This window comes from Brachionichthys hirsutus, chromosome 7 (assembly GCF_040956055.1).
Source record: "Brachionichthys hirsutus isolate HB-005 chromosome 7, CSIRO-AGI_Bhir_v1, whole genome shotgun sequence".
Classification (NCBI taxonomy): Eukaryota; Metazoa; Chordata; class Actinopteri; order Lophiiformes; family Brachionichthyidae; genus Brachionichthys; species Brachionichthys hirsutus.
In genome coordinates, this window is record NC_090903.1 from 11,129,172 (window position 1) to 11,155,084 (window position 25,913).

General features: G+C 43.0%; 1 protein-coding gene across 1 annotated transcript; it reads left to right on the forward strand.

Moving 5' to 3' along the window:
* The first annotated feature begins 1,258 nt into the window (after positions 1–1,258).
* On the forward strand, positions 1,259–25,913 carry ccser2a (coiled-coil serine-rich protein 2a). The gene is made up of 9 exons (XM_068741418.1): positions 1,259–2,723; positions 2,802–3,013; positions 8,941–9,034; positions 11,228–11,336; positions 11,460–11,640; positions 13,415–13,480; positions 13,969–14,088; positions 15,568–15,702; positions 24,720–25,913. Exons 1-9 carry the CDS (start codon positions 1,259–1,261, stop codon positions 25,449–25,451), a joined length of 3,114 nt encoding a protein of 1,037 aa, XP_068597519.1. The 3' UTR covers positions 25,452–25,913.

Below are 25,913 nucleotides of genomic sequence, written 5' to 3' on the forward strand. Positions count from 1 at the left end.
GATCGAGCCTTCCGACGCTTAGTCATGTCTGCTTTTCCTCTTTATGCACATGGGACACTTTCTGTTAACCACACCCACCATATGGAGCCAAATTACTTTTCTATGTACAGTATAACCTTCCATCGTTTCGCCAGACTGAGGTTTACCATGAACACGTGCACATGCTTCACAGTTAATTGGAACTTAATGTATACTAACGAGTCAAATGAAACCGTGCTGACCCCTCTCTCCACTGGTTTTGCATGCAGTATATGCTCCATTCATTATTCAAATCATCCTGGATGCTTTCCCAGCGCTGATCTCCATTCGTATCATAGTCATTGTTTAATGAGTTTCCCCGTTCTATTTTTGGTCAGACATATTGTATCCTGAAATAACCCACACCGGCTCCAGGTCATATCCTAAACACGTATTCTATACACGTATGGTTAAGAGTGTCCTGTTTGTTCCTTATAAGCAGCAAAAATCACCCAGTTCTGTTTGTTGCTTTTGATTTATATTCTGTACTTTGTTGCTGTCTGCTTTAAAAAGAGTCAGAAGTAATTACAACTTACTTACAGGTTTAAGGACGAGGAATTAGATTTAGCATGTGGGCTTGATAGTTGTGGCCACTAAGCCCTGCACTACTTGCGTAAAGACAGAGACTTAGTCCATTTAGTTTCTCACATGACCTTCTGAATGCATCGAGGCAGCCTTGTCGTTTCAAAGACTCGCGTCTCCCTGGAAGTTTGCCATATTAATCCCTAATGCTGCTCAAAGTCAGCGGCCTTTGGAAAGGATTCAAACATGCAACCTCTGCAACAAGGAATACCCGTAGGGTTGGTTCTGTTGAGCAACCGCTCAAAGGAAGTTAATGGCATTAGTGTTTGTGTTGCAATGGGACAGTACATTATCAAGACAAGTGTATGTAGGCAAACACCAGGCAGTGCTAACAATTTAACGCACATGTGTGTTGTATTTCTGTTGTAGTGTAATGTGCTTCAGATATTATACTGTGTATTACTTTGTATTTCTACATAGTGTCAGGATTTATACGTTATGATGATGGTTGAGTATTGATTTAATACATTTTTATATCTCCAGCTTCCGCTACAATGTTAGCTATTTTTTAATCTGTTACCAGTAACAAGGAGTTTTAAGGTCTGGATCGGCATATTCATCTGCTTAAATCATGTATCTAATCTTGTCTCTTTCTGTCTTTCTGTCTGTTTTTGTTCTCCCAAGATTGAGTATTCCTCCATGCCTTAGTTGGCATCTAATGGAAGAAAAACAATCCATCAGGTCTGCCATGGTATCCAGACTGCCTAAGTTCGGTGGACGGTCCCCAGCTGGAAGTACCACTCCCTTATCCAATGGTTCTGCACAGCAAACTGCCCCTATCCAGGATGTTAGGAGCACTCCTCCTAGAACACGGCGAAATGGTATGATCCATTCCTCCCCTTTCTCCGTGAAGTGGAAGAGAGATGAAGGAAGGACTCCCTCCAGCGCCACAAGCCCTGTCAGCCCCGGGGATGAAATTGCAGACGAGGCTCAGCCACAGATTTCTTCATTCGGGAATGAAGTAAAGAAAGGCTCTCCAGCAACGCCCAAGATGCGACGGTCAGGCGCTTTGATGGTGGCTATCTCCAGTCCCAAGCCCATTCCCAGACAATCTCTGAAGTTGAGTCCCAAAGTAGGAACCCAGCTCGGCCATAGTCCGCTGAATAGAGGCCCGAAAATGGGTCACAACAGCCCCAGCATTCCTGCCCAAAATGTGTCCGAATCTAGCCTTATGCGTCAAAGGTTGAGCTCAAGTTCTCCTAGAAGCAGCTCTCAAGACAGCCTGTCCCAATCCAGTGAGAGCCTGAAGACTTCGGCGCTGGACAATATAGTACGTTCAAACAGCTTCACTCACATCAAGCAGATTCCGTCTCCCACCAGCCAGCCTATGACACGGTCTTTCTCCTTTAACCGGGCTGTGGAGCTAGCTAAGCCTTTGACAAACACTCAGCTCCGGCCTCCTCGTAGCAATTTCCTCAAACCCCTTCAGCTCAGCAACGGACGACTGGGGTTAGGACTTGGAGGCCTTAGTGACAGCTTTGGAGGTTCAGGAGGTCTAGGTGGAGGACTCGGAGGACCGCAGTGCAGTAGAATGTCCTCAGGTGCCTCCTCCTTGCCCACGCTGTCAATCCCATCAGCACCCATGACTCCCAGTACTCTGAGAAAGCCTCTACTCCCCAATAGTGTGCTGACCAAGTCATTGAGTAGCAGCGGGGGTTCATTTGGTTACAGGCTGACTCGATCTGGAGAGGCCAAGCAGCAGAATGCTCCTTTTCCTTGTAGGGTCAACAGGGATGTCCGACCTGTAGCTGCCCCTGTGCGTGGAGAGCTGTTAGCAATAGCAACTGACATTGAGCTGACTTCTGTGACTGACAAAGGAGACTCACACAGTGAGAGTGATGGAAGCTCAGCAGAAGAAGGACGAAAAGGAGGAGGAAGTGGCAAACTGACACAGAGCTCTGGCCAGGCAGCAGGCGAGACTTTGGAGGACATGTCTCTATCGTCTGCCTCGTCAATAGAAAGAGGAGACACCAGTGAAGAGCTTACCGACGACTTAAGCACTGCGGGAGATGTGCTGAGTGATGGGGATCTGTCTGATAACAGGACAACTGGCAACACTACTGAAACCCCTCGACAAGGCTTTCACAATGAGACCCTCGTCTGGGACAATATGGCTACGGAAGGTATTCAAACTGAATTGAATGTAATATAACTATTATTTTGTGACGCAGGTGTTCAGTTCTGTGTTTAAATATCATCAGACCATAAAGAGGAAAGCCCTATGGAGGACTCCCATGGACCACTGGGGCTGTCTCCAGAGTGCAGTGAAGTCCTTCAGGCCTCATCCGTAGAGCTGTCGCCCTCTAATAGCTCAGGCGGCACCTACATGTGGGATGAAGAGGGTCTTGAGCCCTTGAAGGAGCCTGGAGCACATCCATGTGACAACTGTGATGACTCTGAGCTCAACAGCATGGTAAGTCCGAGTTTTTGACTGAAATGTGTAGAATTATTAGAAATACAAGATATGAGATGCTTGTTTACTCTATTCGACGTATCCCCATAATGCGATAATGATGGTGATGTTAATAATTATGTCTATCGACTAATTCACAATAAATCAGCTGATGATGAAGTTAAAGATTACTGTAGCATCTGCCGACAAGCACCGAGCGTGAGCTCGGCACTCCCGGTGCCAACTGGCGGTTTTCACCAGAGGCTATTTCCAAAAGGGAAAGGATTGGAATGCAGCCAAAATCATTTAACGAGGATACGGTCACTGATGCTGACAAGTTGTATGCTTGTCTGATTAAAACGGGGGTTCATTTCCAAGTATTGTACTTTTTTTAAGGAGGGAGAGGATAAAATAAATGTTGAGGTCATGATACTTTAAAAGTGGTCATGCACATTTCAAAAATTACCACAGGCACAGATATTCGTTCGAGTATTAAATTCTTGCCTGCTGGTCTATGAAGTACATTTAAAAAAACACAATTTGCTTTCTCCCACTCACTTTGCATAGCACATTAATTGCCTGCTGCAAAACAGCAATACAATATATTAGTTCCTCGTTCCTTTAATAATTTGACTTTAACAAGACTTAAATACATTTTTGAAAGGATTGAGCAATTTTCAAGCAGTTTCCTGTGAGATCTTTTCTCTTTGACAACTGCGATTTAATTGGCCTTGCCGGTCTTGCTTTCCTTGCTTTGGTTCCTTGCATTCCGGCGTCAAGGCACCTGATCTCAGGAATTTGTAAAGGGCTTAAAGTAAAGTGGATTAGAAATGATCTAATGAGATTAGCGTGTTTTACTTCTGTAACATGCGATGTTGAGACAAGCACAGAGTCTCCAAAAAGAATGCCTTTATTTCATAATAATGTGCATCGCCTGTCTGTGTTTGTACGTGTTCATTGCTTGTGTAAGTACAACCACACATGCTTTATAGGAAAGTGCATTGAAAGAAAGATCTAGTGAAGTTTGTTGAGTGAGTTTAAAAAGATAATTATTTCTCACATGTGAGGTGCGGGTTTGCGGGGAATCTGACTTTGAGGTATTTTACTGAGCGATTTGATTGGAGGAAATGAAACCATTTACTGCAACTGGGTCCTCAGAGCCCTGTCTGTCCTACCCCTTTACTTACCTTTTTCCATATCCTCTTCATCTTTTGTTCCCCACTCTCATTCGTTCTTCCAGAGGTACATTGCGTTTTCTTAATAATGAGCAGAAAAACACCACAAATAAAAATCCTCTCAGCACTGTCTGCATACAAAATGACTAATAATAATAATTCATGCAGCATAATCTGTCGGTCTGTAATGACATAGTTGAGGCGTCAATCAGTCCGTATCACAGTGTGCTAGTTAAAGCTTGTCTCATGATGTTAAGCACCTGGAAAAGCCTCCTGCTCTGAATTTGATGCTGGACAAAAAGAAATTGATGGCACAGACGGCTCTTTCCTATATGAAAGGAAAGTTGGGAGTCCAAGCAAAGAAAAAAGCTGTGTGTGACAGATGTTCATAACACTGATGAAACCAAAGCTATCCGCCTCTGTTGCTTGTTGGTTGAGAGAGGTTTTATTTTGCCATACAGTGCAGTGACACGCTCTGTCCACTTGGAGGCACTGTGCAGCTTTGAGACAAACATCATGTGCATGTGTTGGATGGTGTTTGTGTGTCCGAGTGTTTTTCTGGCTATACGTGGCTCTATGTGCATTCTCAAATTCAAGGAGTGGGCTACTTTAGCTGATAATAACTGTTCCGTGATGCAGCTCAGTGCAGAGCCACCTTTTATTTACAAAATGGACAGTGTGAAATGCCGCACTCTCTTTATCAGTGCAATTTCCAACAAAATGTGTTTACATTTAAATGTTTTTTTGATTTTGGTTTGTCCAACAATGTATTATTTATAGGTTTAGTTATTTACATGTGGCAAATATTTCCGTGACGTCAAACATTTGGGTCAAATAAAATAATGGGACGTTTATCATAAAAGTAGAAGTTTGGTCAAACTGCCAAAGAGAGTTTTGAGCTGAAAATGCCAATATCCTTCTCGTTTACCGTCTTGGCTTTCTGGACAGTTTTGCATCCGTCCATCCGTCCTCTTGTAGATGAGAGCCTATTCCGGCTGACTACGGGCAATAGGTGGGGTGCACCCCAAATGTGTCGCCAGCGCATTGCAGGGCCACATGAAAGACAGACAACCTTTCACACACTTAGACCTAGAGACAATTTGGAGTAATCAATTCACCTAAATTGCATGTTTTTGGAGGTGGGAGGAAACCGGGCGAATCCTCCGCTGCCTCTTATCCCTGATTTATTTACTTTGCCTCTAATTTAGGCTTGTGTGGACTGGAGTCGGGTTGAGACAGGTCAATTCATTAGTGTTTAAATGAGGGTTTAAGTGTTTAAGCTTTTTTGTCTACACAGTGCTTAGCCATTTATAGAACCGCCTATGCTGTTGCATTAATGACGCTTATTGCTCACCTGCTTTTGTTTGTCTTGATTCTAAATTGACACAAGTGGCCCTTTAGGGTAAACAGTGTTTTTACATTTGTCTTTTTCAAGCTTTTCCTGGCTGGTGTCTGATTTATTCCCAAAATCACAGCCTGTTGTTATCCATCATTCGGTGTCTGCAAAGTCATAGTAAAGAATATTCTGTGGGGCTTGGAAGATTGGGCTAAATGAGCGAAAACTGGGGCACTCGGCATATAGCTGAGCTGAAAATGGAAAATATGCATTTTATATTTTATTCACATGTTTGAATGTGAATCTCTGCGTCAAACAGCATGTGTCTAGAATATCTATTTGAAATGAAAACATCAGAGCTGAACTTCTGAGCATCTGACTCTAAAACTATTAAAAATGTAATTTTGGTTTGAGTTTGCAAAAATACATTTTCTAGGGTGTAAAGTGATTGGAATTAAATTCAACTTCCAGCATTTTAATTTCAAATTATGCTTCATTTAATGTTTTAAATTGAGCTTGCGATTCAGTCTTCTTGATGATAGGACCGGCACTTTAACGCAAAGTCATCTTTCCTCCCTCCAAACAATGTTTGATTCAGTGACAAGACGAGCAAAAACAGATGGAAGAGTAGGAGACATATTTGTTGGGCAAGTTTGTATCAGATTTGAACAAATCTAATTAAATCTCAACAATTTTAAGCCCATTTTTTGTTTTTTTTACCTCTCGGGTTTACCTCTGAATCTGTACCATTGCCTTTATGTCAATATAGATAAGGATCTATATGCTGTATAGGCTATGCATGCACTAGCTGAAGCATCACCGTGTTCTGCCAACAGTCTATCTTGAGTGAGTGAAATGGGAAAAAGATGGGAAACTTGCTGCTGAGTTGAGCTTTTCATCTCAGTTTGTGCTGCTTGCTTGTTTCTTTCTGAGTGTTCCATGCCAAATGCGCAGGAAGGAGTGATCTATTTGAAGAATTCTAGAAATACAATTGAACATGGTACCCTTGTCATGGAACCAAGAAGCAAACGAGTGCAGCAACGGTTAAATTATCAGCCCCTCTGTATGACTATCATTTCTATTACCTGGAGTCCTGGACTGTCTTGAAGAGACAGGTTGTTATTGGTTTACGTTGGTATGAAATACAAAAACGCTCTAATTTCTGAATCCACTGCTTCTTATATTAATAGCTTAATTTAACTTGCCATATGTTTTTGCAGTCAAAGCTGCCTGACAGTCCAGGGAGCAACCCGATAGCATTAGCATGCCTGGCAGGTTGGAAGAAGTGTTCCGCTTCGTTTTATTGAACTCTCTGTAACATTAAGGAAGAATTAAGTAGGATGATCAATAAAAAAGTTTTCTGTTGCGATATAGCAGTGTGCGTGATGAATATGGAATAACTGTTTTCGTACCAAAGGAATTGATGTGTATGAATGCATAATTTGATACATTTGCAATGGGAGCCATTATGAAGGTAGCCTTTTAAAGGGACCCGTAGTTGTCACAATATTTAAGGCACATTTTCTGTGCTGCATTTTAGTGTCATTTAGACGGAGCATGCTTTCCTTTTAGCTCTCTCGCTTTCTAACGACAGCATGCCCATTTGAATTGAACAGAATGAGAATAAAATAAAGAAGCAGTGTGAGAAAAGTCTCATTATTATTTTAAAAGATATTCTGTTATTAATTTGGCGACATTCTTTCAAACAGCAGCGATTACAGAAAGAGATAAGTTTGAGGTTGATTTCTTCAGGAGCTTGAGATTTCTTTCGAAAATGTCTGGGAGATGTCTGAGAAAAACAGCTCGAGTCCTTCTTAAAACTTCTCTCTGGCCTTTATCGATTGAACTGTTGCATTGCAGCGCATGTTGCTCGATCAGAACCAAACACCAGCTAGTTCATTGATTGGCTGATTGCGGCCGTGATATTGATTCATTCAAACCAAGGGAACAGACCTTCTTTTGAGATTTTAAAACAATCCTTTTATAGAAGGCAATGGGCAAAATTCAGGTTTCTGTGATGAGTTGTTGTCCCCCCCCCCCTTGCAAATCTGTACACTCACTGTGACGGTACACTGTTGTAGTGTCATAGCAACAACCACTGAGTTACCGACCAGCACACAGAAAAGGGAAAATCTGCTCTATACTTAACCCGATTGCCAATGCCAGTCGGACTTTCCTGCAGCATAGACACAGTGTCGTGGCAATAGTTTGGGTTATGCAAGATTAATCATTGGTGACTCGTGCTGTGTTTCTTCTTTTTTGTGAACAAACTACAGTTCAGTTTCATTTATTATGCAGCAGCTCTCTACAGGTGTGAGTTGCGTTGTGCACGTGCTCAGGCACACATTATGGTGTGAATTTGCGCTGCACTGCGGGTTTTGTCAAATAGCTCATCCTGCACCCTGGCAGATTGGCTGAATAAATAACACTTAGAAACTGGAGGACTTGCCGCTGCGCTGTGCGGTGAAGTTCTGCATGGCGTGTGCAAGTCTTTTTAAGGCACATACAAGGTGAACTGTGAGGGGAACATAAAAAGGTTCCCGGCAGCCTGGGGCAATACAAGAAAGTAGCTCCGTAAGTATTCCTCTGCGGTCCATCACAGTGTCACAGTTTGGATTCTGGAACATTTCACCAGAACTATGGGACTGAGGAATTTTCCTGAAAAGAGACATTTTCAAAGATGCCAACATCATGTTGGTTGATAGTAATTGGATTTCATTTTAATCTGTTTATTCTATTTCCTTCCTGAAGCCTGGTTCACAGCGTACACATTCGTTGGTGTACAGCACATGAGATTGTCTATAATGAGTAATTTTCTGCTCGTGTCTTCAAGTCAATTTTGCTTCTTGAAGCGGAAAAATGCCTTGGAAAAACAAAGCTTTGAACTATTGAGCCAATCCGTCGCTTTTGGGTTTACTTTGAATTTTTCGCCACAGAAGTCAGAGTAAACTGTATGTTTTCAGGCTGTTTTCAAACCGTTCTGTGTCATCTTTCGTTCTGTGTCTTTATGTATGGAGTGAACTGTTGGAGGGGTGAGAGAATCGTGTGCAACTGTATCATGAAGCAGTATTTTCTATGTTTATGCTTGAACGCAAGGATCACAGAGTAAATTCAGCTTTTTTTGTAATGCATTTTTATATTTTATATCCTAATATTTGCTGGTCTGTGGCAAAATAAAAGCTGCTTTGGTGCCGTTGGAAGGTGTTGCTGATGCCAGGCCGAGGGCAGAAACTGTATCACACAGAAAATATGCATGTATCAGGGAAGTTGCATGCATCTGGCTTTTTGGATGTCAAAATATCCTAGCAGTAGGTCTCACTGAACAAAAAGCCTTTTGTCCAAAGGGAAGATGATCATAATGGCTGTAATGCGCTCATAATGCCCCTGTAATGCTTTACCATGAAGTGAGCGCCACCTGTTATTTTCCTGATTCCCAGGATATCCTGAACAACCTGTACCCTCTGGGAACTGGAGAGCTGGATGATGATGACCTCATGCTTGATGTGGACCTACCAGAGGATGGCTTGCATGGTCAGCACACACACACACACACAGACACACAGACACACTACACCGCTGCCATGGACGTGTGGGTTAGCCTACAAAGGATTTTAATTTGTGAGGTTATTACATGGCGTTGAGAAATCTCGCCTGCCGCCCATTATTTGTATAAACGGACACTCCAGCAAAATGTTTTAAATCATAATTGTAAATTATTGCGTTGCCAAGGTCTGAAGATTCTATTTCCAGCTACAGCCTTTTTTCTTTTAACGTTTAATGGCTTGAATAAAATGAATCCTGCCTTTCCTTGGGTGAATATTTGCTATTGCGACACCTATTAAAATATTTTAATGAACACCTTGTCTATTATATGCTATTATGCTTTCTGTATTTTGTTGCTGAGGAGTTATTAAATCACAGCTCCACCAATGGCGGCTGACTGGGAACCATATTCTGCCTCTCTCTACAGGAGTGAACGTGCACACATGCACGGCAGCACCACAATCGCAGTCGCCACATTGACGCTTAGATTTGATCGTGGAGGGTTGGCATGATTAGGATAATAGCTCGCCACTGCAATTTACACAAGCCACTCTCGTTTGAGATCGTATCTCTCGAGGTCTTTTAGGATTTCTCTTTAAGTTTAAAGTGTTGTCACATTGAACCGTGTAATCGACTGCCAATCAGGAACGAGGTCCTTCTGCGGGTGTTAAAGGGCATCAGGCCACAATAATCAGGCACACGTTGCTTGAAGGGGCACGCACAGTTTGCACAGTTGCAATGGATCAGCAGTAAATTATATCTTCGCAAACGCCCCTCAGAGCGTCAACATAAACACAACATTGCAGCCTTTGTGAGGGAGAATTTATTGCAGGCCTGTCGTGTTAGTTTGGATTAGTTTTAGATAGGTGCACTTAATAAATCTGCAGCAGCTGAACCAAGGCAGGTTTACCCATCTGATATCTGAGTCTGCAGCCCGACTCTTGAGTGAACTGGGAGCTTGCTTTTGAGAGATATGATATATATATAATGTGGAGAGGGGGAGGAATGTGAATTGCTGTGTCCATATTTTTAGTGTCTTATGTCATGGCTGGAGCCCCCCCCCCCCCCCCCAAGACACCACGACTAGACCAAATGGCAGGAAGAGGGGAACACGAGAAGAGGCGTTAAAAAAGGGAAGGGCCGTGCAATATTTTAGTTCCCGTGACATAAACGAGTCTCCCAGCTTTTCTCCCACGCCTGCTTCTACTGGTGACCTCGATGGATGCGAACCAGTTACCTCAGCTGTTCTCTTAGCACCAACAGCACGATCATCTCAGCCCAGCTCCAGTTCCTAGGGAGTTCCCAGAAAAACAAAGGCTGTCAACAAAGACGGAACCAGGCAGGGTCGGGGCTGGCTTGGATTTCCTTCTCTGGCCCTTTAAGTGCTCAACAGCTGACAGGGCAAGGCGTCGTTTCTCTCCTCACTCCGTCTCTGCCTTCGTGGATTTTTACTCAAACTTGGAGTATATTCTGGTCGCACTTCTTTTTAGATCACTCGTCCTGAGCTGAAAAGGGAAGTTTTATAGGGAGTGCTGAAGTTTACAGGCCGGAATGAAAGAGGCCGACTGTCTTTGGGCTATGTGGTGACACTTGGGGGTAAAGTATTTTAACAGGCCCGCTGCATTCTTTGGGTCGGGCCTTTCAATCTGGTACTTCTTCATGCTTCTTCATGTTCTCTTCCTCTCTTTTTTCTCTAAATCCAAAAACTCCCTGGTGTCTCGAAAGTCAAGGATCCTTTCGGTCATGCTCTGTTAGTTGTCAATTTTGTTGGTGTCATGGTCCATATGACAGTTATATTCCATTGAGTGTCGCCAAATACTGTCTCCTTTTACCGCATTGAAAATGAAATGGTGTGCCATTGTGTGTGTGTATGTGTGAGAGTGTGTGTGTAGAAAGTGGACAGAAATAAGAAAAATACATTTAAAAATCTAAATTGTAATAAAATGCAAATATACAGCTCATTTTCAGCCACAAACATGCTTTAGTTGTACTTGGACAAAAAAGGTTGCATAAACAGCAGTGAGTTTCTCCAAATTGTATTCTTTAGATCTCCGTTGCATCTACAGTTTATAGCAGTTTATAGGCCATATGAATTTAGTTTCAGCTTATCCTTCATTTGCATCCTTGGTTGCAGACATGCGTTTACTCTGTTTCACTGTGCTCTAAATCCCGCCTTTGTAGGCAGCAACAAGATGTCCCACATGGAACGCTCAGATAGGATTAATCGACAGGGGCCACGGCATAAGCATCACCGCTGGAGTGGACCGGATCGCTTCCACAATGATAACAGGTTGTCTGAGCTGGAACCATAGCTGAAATTGTATTTGATATGTAAGATAAAGGAAACGCCATCCTGATTTTTAAATCCGCAGCTACTTTGTTTTACTCACTGCTGCGTTTGCTTCCATCGCAGGACCGGCATCATCCAGCATATAGACGGTTTCAAGGCATCGAGGATCTCTCCACTGCAGGCACCTTCCACGGGCAGGCAAAACGGCTACACGGCGATTCTGGATGGCCTCACGCTCGATCACATGACTCAGGACTGCAGCTCAATGAAGAACCAGCTGCTCAGGCTCAGGACACTTTTACAGGTACGATCTACACTTATCCACCTGGGGGGGAGCATTCCAAAGAGGTAGGTTTTGAGCATTCACAACTTTCTCAACATAATGTTGCCGTCACCCCAATTCGTAGCGCTGCTGGAATTAAAATTCACTGGAATTAAAAACAGTGAAGTTTAATATTAAACGTATTGTCTTTGTTCAGTAGAGTGAGAAAAAAAAATACATGATCACAGCCTTATTTATTACCCTGCATCAGCCAGCGACAGAAAACACTGTGATGCTATCATCGTTTGACTGCTGCTGCATAGGCGTATAATATGCAGCTCGTGTCACCACTGCCAGCCTTTTGTTTTGGCCATGAAAAGAGGCCACACACTGTGAACAGTAAGGAGTCGGGGCTTTAGTTCAGCCTTTTGTATTTTCTGTTGAATTGAGCGGCATATTAGCTTTCAGCGTGAATACTCTTAATAAGTTTGCCAGGAAGACGCTGTGGCATTGTTCCAGAATCTTCAGTAAGAACAACTTGAATAACATTTCCGCATAAAAAAAAAGCTTCAAAAAAGTTGCGTATTGATTCATTTGGTGATTAAAATCGACTTGAATTAATTCACAAAATATTTTCAGAGCTTCACAATAAAAAAAAAACCATCCAATACTTTGCCGCTTGTTGACGTCTTTCGATTTGAAATATAAGAAACAATATTAAATAAATAAAAAAAAACACACAGAGTTGAATCCAAGCCTCCAGAAGCCGATAATCTCAACAGGACTTGAAAAAGTCACTTCCATGAACAGTATACACACCGAATATCTGTGCATATGTGAAAGTGATGGCTCAAAATACATTTTTCTATCCGTTTGCCAGTCTGAGAAATCCATTTAACAGAAAGAGGAGAGAGAAACTGAAGATGTCAGCTGCAGAAATGTGTGTGGACACACAAATCCTACTCCAACCCCATCCAGGAAAAAGGGGAAATTCACAGAAATAAACGCATTTCACACTGCCAAATGAAATTACATTGAATTAATTGACTGAATGTCGTCTCTGCAGGATGAAAAAGTGGTGTTTGCATTTAAATCAAATTCCTGCATCAGATGTCTTCCATTGTGCTCACTACAATTAGTCGAGTTCCGCCGCTGCACAGCCTCAAGAGGGAACACATTTGCTGCTGGCCCATTCGTAACTCTTAATTATGTTTGCTGCTGTGGATGTCGGGCTCAGAGCGACGGATGTAAAATGAGCCTCCAACCTCGATGAATCTTAACTGACCTCTTCTTCGATGTGCTAAGAGGCATTCGACTTGATTCACTTTACACATGCTGAATTCGTCTACCTGTCCTAGAAGGAAGAAGGAATTAGAAGGAATTTACCGGGTTTGCTTTTTTTTACACATTTCAGTTGTGAGGATTCGATTTCTTTTATGTTCTGTCAGTCCACTGTGAATTACTGACCTTTTTGTGTCACAAAATTTTATTCTCAGTTATATGCTGACTGTTCTGTAGACACACAATGGAATCTGGACAAGTACAAACAAACAGTTATCCTGCCGTTGTTTCAGCAGTCTAATGTGCAGGTTGTTTAATACTCTGTGAAATTAATTAGATCAAACTTTCTCTGCAACTCTGCCTCAGGTCTTGACCTGTGTTGGCTGACAGTTCAGGGTCAGCAGAGTATAAACTTATTCCACCTTCCACCTTGGTAGAATTTTTCTCTTGAGGCACACCTGAAGCCGTTGTCATTGATCAGCTCAGTGTGTACTGTGTGTGTCTGTTGGCCTTCCTTACTCTGTTTTGTTTCCAGCTTGAGGATACAGAATCTCCTACAGATGTTCCGGAGGAGATTGAAGACCCGAGTTCTGCATCGCAGGTAAGAAATGCAGCGCCGGTCGTCGGTTTCTTCTTGCTCTTTCTTACTGAATGCTGGCTCTCCGCTGCTGCAGTCACACTTTATAGAGGCTTCCCCTCCAAACGTTTTTTGGCTGTTTAATTTTTTTCTAATTTATACATTCCAGGTTTTAATCACTCCTGTTTGATTCAGTGTCTCTCCTATACCTAATATGCGTTCTAAATCTTATACCCATTGCCACATTGACAGTGATAATAGATCCACACCCACTAGCTCTTTACCAGACATACACCCAGTACAGAGAAAACCACTACAGGCAGAATCATGGTTGTACTTTGGGTTCTCCTGTGTCTCCGATAGAAGTAGCCAATTTGTATACGGAAGAGATGGAAAGCAAGTCCCTGACCTCTTTCACAGGGACAACACCCAGCCATTGGTTCAGTCTCTGTCTGTTGACCTGTTTGCTGTCTGTCTGTCTGTCGCTCTCACACGCTCTCTGATGTGTTTAGATGGAGGAGCTGATAAAGGAGGTGCAGGTGCTCAGAGAGGAGCTGAGGAGTCGAGACAGGACCATTTCTCAGCTCACCCTGCAGTGCAAACGGATTCAGCAGCATCAGTGGGAACTAATGGTGAGCTGCAGTACTAAATACATGGGGGGGTCATAAAACTCCTGTCGTTTAAGAGTAGCATTTTTTATATTAGACATTAGACTCTGATTATCACTGAGTCGATTGGCAGCGTATATAAATCATTCATACATGGATCTGAGGAGGTAACGAGCGACACACTCGCTCCCTCGGGACACACCTCAGTAAGGGAATCAAAGCAGGGATGCATGCATTTAATAATATATATGCAGACTAGGCAACCAGAGCATTGTCACACACTGTTTGCTGTATTTTGTCGAATTTCTCAAATGAATGTGATTCTGCAAGTGATTCCTTATTAACATTTTGTTTGACTCGTCCCTGTCCTTTGAGCCGCGCGGCTCCAAACATAGACCTGTGAAGTATTCTTTTGCGTTTGGCTTTTGAACAACTCTGTCTCAGAGTCTGCAGAGAATGCAAGTCATCCGTGGTATATTGATGCCCAGGAATGTTAAAAGATGGCAAAAGCCACCGAACTTGCTGCTTGTCCTTGAAATTGTTTAAGAGATTAAACTCGGATAACGAGAGGAAGGTGAGGTGATACAGAGAAGCTGCTGAGAGACGGAAGGAGGAACAGTTGACTGAATTGAACATAATGGAGTCATGAAAAAAACTTGAAGGCGCTTTTGTGTGGCAGCGATAAGGTTTCTTGCGGTGCGGTGTGTGTGTGTGTGTGTGTGTGTGTTAGTGCAACTGTCGGGTTGAGAGGAAACAACGGGAAGGAAAACGAAATAATGGGTGAGAGGAAAGGGGAGCTATCAAAAGACAGAGACCTGATTTCGTGACGGAATGCAGTTATGGATGTTGCTCCCAAAACGGCTGAGGAAGAGTGCTCATGATTCTGCACTCCTCTTGTTTGAGCCTTGCTGACATTTTTCACCAAGGCAGGTAAAACAAGGAATCTCTGAGAGGTTTTCCTTCTATACTCTCTTTGACACTGCTTTTTTATCTAAACGTGAGAAGAACTATTTTACTTAACAAAGGATTTAATTTGGCGAGCATGCCAGTCTGATCTAATCCAAACTGTGATAAACTGCTTAGTCAACTTTAAGAAATGCATCGTGGTGTTTCATTGCTTTAGCATTTCAAGGTCTTAAGAAGATGGAAGCAGCCTCCTGCAGAATATATTTAGATTCTCACCAGTTCTGTTTTCTATAGTCATTATCATTGACATCAAAACCCATCTTTTTGTCTCTCCACATATTCCCTTGAAATAACTACCTGGAATTCCTTTCATGGGCAAGTAAATACCTATTGATGCGTCAGGTTTTTAATGTGAACGTTTAGAGGCAGTTCCAAGCAACTCCACTTGGTTTTCCATTTCGAAACGCCCCCCTCCCCGCCCCTGGATTTGATTCGACTGCTCCAACGAGTGAGAACATATAACTGTTAAGAATGCATGAGTGACCCAGGTGAAGAAGATAAATAATACAATATATCCTTTATTTTTTATTTCTTCAGCCTACTCACGACCGCCAGTACAAGTGCCAGTCTCACCTCCAGAGGGCGCCATCCTCACTACGACAGAGCGACAGGCGCATTCAGCATCACTACGACAAGGCTACGCAGACCTACTGGAGACCACCATTCCCAACTGTGAGTCCAAACGTTCACACAATCCACAATAGCACTATTTTACATTTTGTATTGCAATACAGGATTAATGAAAACAAAAACAAATTACCGTGTGCAGTTATTCACCCTCTTCAGACCCCATCAGTTTGTCTGTTAAATGTCTGTGGTTGGTATGGATTTTTGTTTCTATATAGCCATGTCCTCCGTAGTAGATGAGGTTGAATAGGACGTCAGTGGGATTGTCCATCGGGAGATGATAGAGAGAGAGCGATATGGACAATAGTCAGATTACCGGTATGTGTTAATTGCATACAGCATCATTGTCAGAATTGCGTGCCGTCTGGCAGCCAAGTATTGATTCCGTAGCGGGTGCTGCAGGCAGGGCGACTCACAAATGCTCCCTTAATTGACCAGCTCTGCGCTAAAAGGTGACACACACACCTGAAGAGGCAGATGGCATCAGTATAGAAAGCTTACATTGAGAAAACGAACACATTTTTAAACTTATACTAAAGAGACATTAACATTTACTTGTTATTTGTATAATTGTAATAATTATTGATAGTACTGTGGTTATAGCAAACATACAGCGAGGTAGTATTTGTGCTTTTGTGTTTGTGTTTTTATATAGAAACATGGCCACTCTCTGTTGAGCCGAGAACAACGCAGAACATGCTTTCATACAAGAGAGGTTTAATTAGTTCAGGAAGTTAATCAATCTGAAGGCTAATTTCTATGACCCCGATCACTAGATATATTAGGCACTCATCGATGTACTGCAGCCAACCCTTTTGCACAATGCAAAGTTTGCAGTGGTCGAATGTACATGCAGTACATGCATAAAAATACACACAGGAAATAATTCTGTACATGTTTTTTTTAAAGATTTACGTCTGGTTGAACGTCAACAGCAACAATCAAATGTCCATGTTGTTATAGTTCACATCCAGATCGTGACGTCTGTGAAGGTTGCAGCGCCAGCAGCCCATCGGTGCAGACGCACCGACCCTCCCCTCTGCTATCCTGCTGCTGTTCTGTGTTCTCTCAGCTCAGAACTTGATGTTCAGCTCAATGTTTGTCATCTGGTCCCTTCAATGATGTGAGCACAGCAGGCCAGCACGAATCCCATTTGATCCCTTTCATTTTCCTGTGAGTGGACCTTGGAGGAGGTCCGCACCCCCCCCCCCCCCACCATGCCCAGCGGGGTCCATCCAGCAAAACAGCTGGAGGCTTAGGCGGGAGTAGGACGAGTCGAGGCAGCAGAAACACCCCTCTATTTCCTCGCGGTTGAGACACATTACCGTGCCATCACTACAATTAAGTCTGTTTCCTGCTCTCTGTTCTGTAACAAGATAGAGTGCACAGGGTAAACACACAACACGAAGAAGTGGATGCTTCTTTCGTTCCTCTTTCTCTTTTGGATGCTGCTTTGACGCCTTCATTGAGTTTGGGCTCACGTTGTTGCCGATACAAAGCTGGGGTTTTACCTCTTGTGCTTTTCACACCAAACATTTTAATGTGCTTTTCTGGACTCCGTCTTTCCATCATTACATTTCTACTAGTTATTTTTCTTTTATTCCACTCACACGCTCATCACGGCTGTACTCTCTTCTGTTCTTATGCTTAACCCCTTAACCCCCAGCACTGACACAGACGAGCACAAATTCATACTCTGGTGTCATCTTTATTGCTTTTCTCTCTTTGGGCCTTTTCTGTTGGTTTTCTTCTTCTCTGAAATTGTTATATCAGGCCAGAGTAGCATCTCTAGTAGTGATTTGACACATTTTGGTTGTAGCATAATGGAAACTACAAAGCCCTCTGTCTGCCTGTCTGCCTGCCTGTCTGTCTCTTTAGGAGCTTCATGTGTGTCATCATAATACACCAGATAAATAAATACACAGATGAGAAACAGCAGGGAAACAATGGGAACTCAATAGGCCGTGTTTCATCAGCAGCAAACAGAAGATAATTACAACAGCCGTCCTAATCTCTCTCCGTCTTTTAACCCCCCCTCCCTCTCCTGCTTGTCTTTTTATCACTCATGTTCTTTCTGGTAGTTTCTTTCTTTCCTGCTCCGGTGATTTCGGTGTCGGGGTTTCTTCTACGCTACCTCTGTACGGCTTACCTCGGATGTAATTAGATCAATGTGCTGTCACGGTGAAAGCGAGGGAGACAGACAGATGGAGATAGGAAGGAGCGGGAAAGGGGAGACGGCTGGATTGAACGAGGTCAGTGATCTATGTTGAGCTGTAGGTTGAAAGAACAAGTTTTCCATTCTCAGATCCCGGCATTATCTCTCCACCTACACCCCCCCCCTTGCTTCACAGACTGCAAGTACACACACACACACACACACACACACACACTCATTAATCCACAGTGCACAGCAGATTCATTTGCACAGGTGAGGATTTAATTGCCAAAGTCAGTGAAATGAGACATGGTGGCTTGACCTGAAGCATTAGTTGTATCCAGCAATGTGAATCTCTGTTGTAGATTAGGGGATTCGAGTAGCGAGAGGCCAAGGCAGGGGCACAGGATCATGGTTCCTTCTAAGTAGTGTTGCTGTTTAATGAAAAGTTTGTAGGATGGCAACTTTTACTTCAACCAAGCTTCTTATTTTAAGTTTCACAGCCTCCACTGGAGGCTTTGCTCAGCACAATTAGCTAAACGAACACGGAGAATGAATGTCGGTGTGAAAAGTCTGTCTTTAAACCACTGATATTACTGATGAGGTTGTTGTTGTTTTTTTTCTCTATTGAGGATGATGATATTTAAAAATCAATAACAGCACTTTTTTTCTTCAGTGGCTCTTTATTTGTATTTTTATTCTCAGCTGTCATTCAAGCTCATTTGCTGAAGCATTGACATTGAGATTTATTAGATCCTAGATAGTCCCTTTAAAAAAAGAATACAATCGAAACTCCTCAAAAAAACACATGCACATGTTTAGCACCTTATACTGCCTTTGCTACCTCGGGAGCTGTACTGTGTGGATGGGAAGTGTGGGAGCTTAAGGCTGTCCCCCCAGCAACAGGCTCACAAGCGAGCGCTCCAACCAGAGGGAGTCGCGAACAGAGATCTGTGGCGTCTCTGCTGCAGGGTGCAAAAGCCACAGACGTTTTGATGAGACTGATGTGATGCATCACGAAGCATGATGCATTTGCTTGAGAAAAAAACCTGTTTCTTTCTGAAATAAGATAAAAGTCTAATTAATTCAGGTGAACAGATTTGATTTTCTTTTTAAGGAAAACATTTGTTTTTCTCATTAATTCAGAAAAATTGTGGCAAAATCTGAGCTTTTCATGAAAACTTCCTGAATTAATGAGATGATGATCTAAAGATTCTGATGTAACGTTGTTATAAAAAAAAGAAATCACATCTCTGTCCTGTTTTTCTGAATTAAGTAGATAATTGTCTTGTTAATCTAGAAAAACAGTATGCTGTTGTTCTGAATTAATGACTTTATTGTTTTAAGTCAGAAACCAGTGAAGGCATTATGGCCCCATTTAAATACAAAAAAAACTTTTAAAATGTGTCCGGTTTCTGTCTCACTAACCTTTTGAAGCTCCAGCAGCCTCTCACTTTCAAGTGTGGGGGGAACTTCTAATAAAGCAGCACAACACTGCCTGAATCACTCAAGAGCCTCTCCTTCCAAACAGTCAAGGGTTTAGTCTGAAAGTGAAGCCTCAACAGGAGTTTTCTCCAAGACCTCCTGCCGATACAGCCGGTGTTTAAAGCAGAACAAGGATAAGAGCAGATCAGGGAAACTTATTCCACGCCTCTCCAGCGGTGTAGTTGCCAAAATAAGTTTAGGCTGTACCTTCACTTTTTCTCTTGTCTTCCTCCCTGTGTTGCTGATTCTCTCAGATAAATATGATACTTCTCTCCTCTGTATTTGGGTCCTTTTTGAACAGCATTCATCCACGACTGAGGAGAGGAGCAACATTTGATAAGGTTGCATGCTGGCTTCATTCATGATGCGATGACTGGCTGCTGCTTCTTCACTTTGCCTCTAGGATATCAGAAATCTGAACCACTTAATCAGAAGGCTGGTGTGGTACGAGAAAAACAGATTGCATTCACTCGGGTTTACCAGCAAAACCTTCAGGTGACAAGATGCAGAGTATAGATGTTTGCATAGAACTCCCCGAATGAACCGCAAAAACGATGACTCCGGCTGCCACGTGTCGTCAAAACACCAACAGATTCACAACGTTTTACTAACTAATAATTATACTGTCTAATTAATACAACAGCAAATCTCTTCAGCATATTCTGTGGATATCAAATTCATAACCGCTGATGGCATGACAGCTTGATGTAAAATCCCCCCCAACGTCCATCTCATTAGTACAAGTCTATTTTGAATTTCAGTGGAGTTACAAAATATAAATGGGGAAGGAATTATGTGCAAAACAGATAAAAAGCCCCGTTAAACCACACGGGGCTTTTGGGTTGAACACTTCACTCGTTCATGTGCAGTCATCACATGAAAGGCTGAAAAGCATCTCATTAACATGGATGGATGGATGGACTGTCACTGACGGAGGGAAAATCCAGATGTGTGCTGTGTTAATAATTTGGCTATACTCACCCATTTATACCTATGAGTGTGTGCTTTCTATGTTAATATGCATCTGTGTGTGTGTGTGCGCGCGCGTGTGTTCTCGTGTGTCATGGCGTCTGTCCTTTGTGTTTTTCCCTGCGTAGGGTGTGTTGCCCACCCAGTCGCTCTCTCCGTGGCAGTTGCCGCAGCAGGGCTTGACCCGTACCAGCATGCCCCAGCGCAGACAGAGTGAGTCGCTAACCACATTCTAACAACTGCATCTGTTCCGTAACAGAAGACACAAGGGAGTGCGCGCACAAGCTGACTAAAATGGCTTATCAACTCATTGTCGACGGTTACTAACATGCAAATGTCTGAGTCTGAGTCTGAATTAATTTTCTGCTTTTACTTTCATTTGCTGCACATCTGGAACTTCCCCTCTAATCGTGGTTCTAATTCCGATGCCTGGCTGATTTGTATACTTCCTGTATTTTTCTAATACTTTCACTCTTTTCCACTGTTGGAAGCCGCTCATTCAAAGAACCCGGGTCTTGGGATGCACAGCGGCTGCAGCCTTAAACAGTTTGACTCCACTGGGATAGGCAATTGATGCAGAAACAATGACAGCTCAGTCACAACAGCCTCAGCTGTGAGGTGTCAGAATTATGCTGTGCCGATGCTTTAGCAAGTAAGGAAGGCAGGCAGAGAGGGAATGACAGCGGGTAAATAGACTCCGGAATAAAATGCGTTTACAGGTGTGTACCTTTGAGCAAAGCAAAATATTATGTCGGAGGACGTTTTATCCTCTTGGCAGAATGCATGGCCTAATTCTTCCAAATACAGAGCTGCTTTGTGAGAGAGAAACGGAGTTGCAGAAAAGAGATAATGTCAAGGAAGCATGCTGAGTCATAGCCAGTATCCAGTCAGGTCAGCAAAGGGGGTGGGGGGCTAACGATCCGACCTTGAACTGAAAGGTCTCGCTGTAAACTAACCAGTGAGGAGCTCATTTCGGAAAACGGTCTCCAGAACAGAAAATAGAGAGCTTCACACGTGTTTTGCTCAGCAGAAAACGCAGTAAACACATTTTTCAGTGAAATGGTGTCTCATTTTGAGCTTGTGTGCATGCCTCTTGTTCTCCTGCATCTCAATCCAGTTGCTTTGGAAAAAGTGAAATAATGATGGTGAAATAAAATCAGCAATGTTCTTCTTTGTGCCTTCGCCCTCCCACACATAATGCCCATGACAAGGAGTGGAGCGCCTAGTGCAGTACTTCTGTGACACAGCGTGGTACAGTAACCCTTTCTTTAACATGCAGTCGACACCCCGCCTCCTGCACGCTGGGCCGGCGTCAGGCGTCACACGGCATGACAGACGCATGACCTTTTCAATCTGCATTTGCATGTTTGACTTGTGATCGTCCACAGTTTTTGAGTTTTTATCTTTTGTATGCTTTTTTTAAAATATCTGCACTTCCTAATGGGTGTTATAGCGACACCCTTTTAGTAATCGCTAATTTTCATCCTTTTTATATTTCATTTGCTCTTTTTTTGGATTTTGTAAGAGTCATTTTGTCTTGTGGTCTTTCGTGATTCACTGGTATGTTTTGGTGTCTCTTTATTTGTTCCATTATGTCAAATTCTAAGTATATAGGAAACGTTATGCATGGATTGGATTCTCCTGTGTTTTTGACTGTGCGTCGATTTACGACCACAGTTAGCTCCGAGGGTTTCGTCGTAAGTCGGCCCATCTTAATTTACCGTAAGTATATTATGCTGCCTCATGATACTTAATTGAGGAGTAGAAAGAGACAATTTTGTCTCGGGAGACATCGTGGTCAAGACAGCAGAAACTCGATTTGCTAGCTTGCGTTCCCGAATGTCTTTAAAAACACATCGTAAACAACAGACCAGTGCGGTCTTGAAGTTGAACTGTCGGGAGTCACACAGGTCGTAAGTCGACGACCCCCTGTACTGCTGTCCTGATCAATTACCTTCATTCAAATTGTTGAGCTCAACAGACAAGAAAGAAATCTATGAAATCAATCAACCGCTGATCTTATCACTTACAAACCACCTTTTACAACGATGCAATGCAATCCGAATTCAGTTTGAAATGGAGTCCCACCATAAACCCACATTTTCTCCTTATAGACCGTAATTGATATTATATACATCCTTATTGAAATTATTGCATGCTGCTCTGCTAATCACACAGCTGTTTGTTATGGTTCGAGAGAGAGAGAGAGAGAGAAAGATGAGATTGATTACGGCGGGGACTTATACCTTCCAGGTGCCTCAGTAAGACCGATTTCCTGTTGGAGTGATCATTAGTGAGCTGAGAGTTCTGCTGTTTTGAATAATAATTATTCATGCTTTTGCAGATGCAAGATCTGAAAATGACATTTCCTTGCTTGGCATGAACTGCAAATGCTACGTCAGCCTTAGAGGTAGAGGTGGCTTTTATATTGCGCTGATGGAGATACTGTGGCGGGGGACCAGGAGATGGAGCTGTGGCCTCGGACATTCCCTGCTACTCCCACCACAACTGACTGACGGTGGAAGCAGCTTGACCCGCACAGAGTTCATGCTTTTAATTTGTTTTTGATCTTCTGAAAGGTTTCAGGATGTTCTCAGATGATTTAGATGATTTAGGTTCCATTGATGGAAAAACATAATAAGCCAATAATTAACTAATTCAAATAAATTAATGTCACTTAAATATTTTATGTCATGATTACTTACAAATGATATCTGTTGAGCCTGAACAATGCTGTGGATGCATGTGCGATCATCACGTCACGGGAAGTTTTATAAGAGAGGCTGGCACAAAAGCGGAATCTATCGGAGAGGCCTGTTCAATACAGCATGATTTATCCTGAGTCTTTGGCGCCGCACTGATCGGCGGAGGAGAGATGCACCAGCTGTATCCTCAGCATCAGATCATATTTTAAAGACCACATCACTGCAGCCCAGCGCTTGGAAGAACGTGATGGTGTGTGGAATGTGTCAGGAGGAATAATCCAGTAGATGTGTGGATTTCTCAGTGTGAGTTTCTTCCGAGTTGACAGTCTTGGATGAGCTGTTTTTTTTTTGGGGGGGGGGGGGGGTTCTGCAGTAAATCCTGGCGTGGACTTTGAGTTGTCTTTCTTCTTGCGGTCTTCAGATGGACTCTGACTGAACTGCTTTGTTTGCAATACTTGGAGTAACTCTGGAAGTGGGAGCCTTTTAGACACGCCTATTTTGTCTAGTTAGGTGGGGCTGTTTTCTTCATTTTCTATAATTGATGTTTGTCTGATGCTACTCTCCTCATAAACTGTCAAAAATGGATCAAAGAAATGAACTTCTTTAAAAGTAGAATATCATGTAGAAATATTCCTGTATTTCTTTTGCAGTGTATTAGACTTATATCACACACAAAAACATATATTTGTTCCGTTGTTCCTAGCGCGCATCTTCTCTCGTCCTGTGTCTGATATGTTCAGGATTGTTTTGTGAAATCTCCCAAGGTGTTCATGTATTGCTCAATATTAATTTTGTCTGTTTTATTCTTCCACACTGGTGGATTGTTGCTCTAATAGGCACTGGGACCCCAGCTATTCTTCTGCTTATCTTACATTTGATTAAACTATACACCATCCTATCACCATTTATACTGGAAAACAAAGGCAAATTGTCTACGTTTCTCTTTCAGAGCTGTGGTGCCAAAAGTACAGAGAGCCTGAGAATTATTGCATCTATAACAAATAAAGCATTGAAGTAGAAAAGTTTGGCTGAAACAAATTCTCTCTTCAGTAATAATGAGCTTTGTTGAGTCTGGCCTGATAAATATTACCTGAAGCCTTTTGAAGTTTGATGCATTCTTGTTATACTGGATAATTAATACCTCCGCAATGCAACAAAACATTCTGCGTAATGAGCTTCGCACAACACACGACACTTGTAGGATTGCATTGGATAGTACAGGTGTTCCTGCTCTTGTGTTCTCACGCTGCATGTCCCCTGTTGGGAGGTGACACTGTGGTTGGTCTAGTTTCCTTGTGGATAGCGGCTCAGCGTGTTTGAACATTGGCAGTGGGCATCGTGGCTCTCAGCTGGGGAGGTTTTGAAGCCTCTGCTTGGGGGGGGGGGGGGGGGATCACAAACAACTCAAAGACAGACAAACATGCTAAGGTTATTCTCCTCAACTTGGTTTTCTTGCTGAATCAGGATTCCTCTGTGACTTTGCCCCTCCAATTTTGGTATATTGGTTTAACAACTTGTGGTCACGTTAGAGTCAAACAAGTCAAAAGAAGGCAGAATTTTAAATTGGAATTCTTTTCAGCAACAAAATATTGAAAAATTGTGGATCCCTCAGGAGTTACTGGAAAAGTGGCAACTTATAACAAACGAGTCCTACGTCACCCTACACGCTGACTGCTATACGACTATTTCATATTACATTATTTCTTTAATATTTAATAATACTGTTTAATCTATGTTCTTTTCTGCAGCCTCAAATACTACAGCCTTTCAACCCCGGCCTCAGCAAACACTTCCACAAGGGAAGTCCAGTAAAGTCTTCCTCCACCGAGGGCCGCAGTGACTCCACAAGGAGCCTGCTGGAGGAAGAAACCCAAATAGATACCGACTGTCTTCTTGAAGAGTTGATGCTAGATGTGTCCAGTCCGGCAGACCCCAATGACGCGAGTCATCTCCTAAGCCAACTGCAGCATCAGAGCTCTGGAACTCCACGGAGGGCAAACGGCGGACGCAGTCCGGCTTCAGCAGCCCTGCTTGCAGCACAGCCTGAGTGGAGAGCCCCTGCTGAGGTATTTCAGGACTCCATCACTCCTGGATCTGCTGCTTCGGCAGGCCCTTGCATGCTGCAGCCTCCTCGCCCCCACGAGTTTGTGTCTCTCCCTGCACTCAAGGCAGGGGGGGCCGGTGGCTTCGCCTCTCCAAAGCCAGGGTGTTCCTCAGGGCCTCTGGCCAACCGGACTAAGCAGCTGCCCCCTCCTTCTAGAGGCCTTCCCTGCTTTAATGCCGGACCCCAGGTGCAGCCTCAAAATCCGTGTCTCACTTCACTGCTTCAGCCTCGCAGAGCATCAGAGCATTGCAGGGGTCCAAGGCCCGCCAACTCCAGTCCGGAGGAAAACAATCAGGGGACGCTCAAAGAACCGGGGTCAACCAAGACCCCGATCCCTTTAAGTCGCTCAAGTCTCCCCAAGCCAAAGATTCCTTGAGGCGCTTAAATCACCCATCAAAATGTAAAACTGGAATCACTTTGACATTGATGTTCACCTCATTCTCTCTTTTTGACTGAAATCGTATCTTTACAAAAATCCATTGTGGGATATGATAGTTTTCCATTTGGTGGGAATTTAAGGAAGATGAAGTATATGGGTCTCCCCTTTACTGGCCTTGTACATGAAATCTGCTGATGCAAGAGAAAGAGCATTGCCATTTAGAGTCAGCTCATTGTGTTCTTTTGTTATACCTGTTAGCTATTATCAAATTTTGCAGTTCAGTTGTCTTCACACAGCTCTGCCCTCTGACAAACAAGTGCATCTGGCTTTGAACGTGGGGACTGAAAAGTTGGACTGAAAGGAAAGAAAATAAAAGTGAAAGAATGAGCATCTTAAGACTGGAAAACAAAAATGTGAGAGTTCTCCCTAGCTGTCGCTTTCAGAATAAAAATGTGTTTG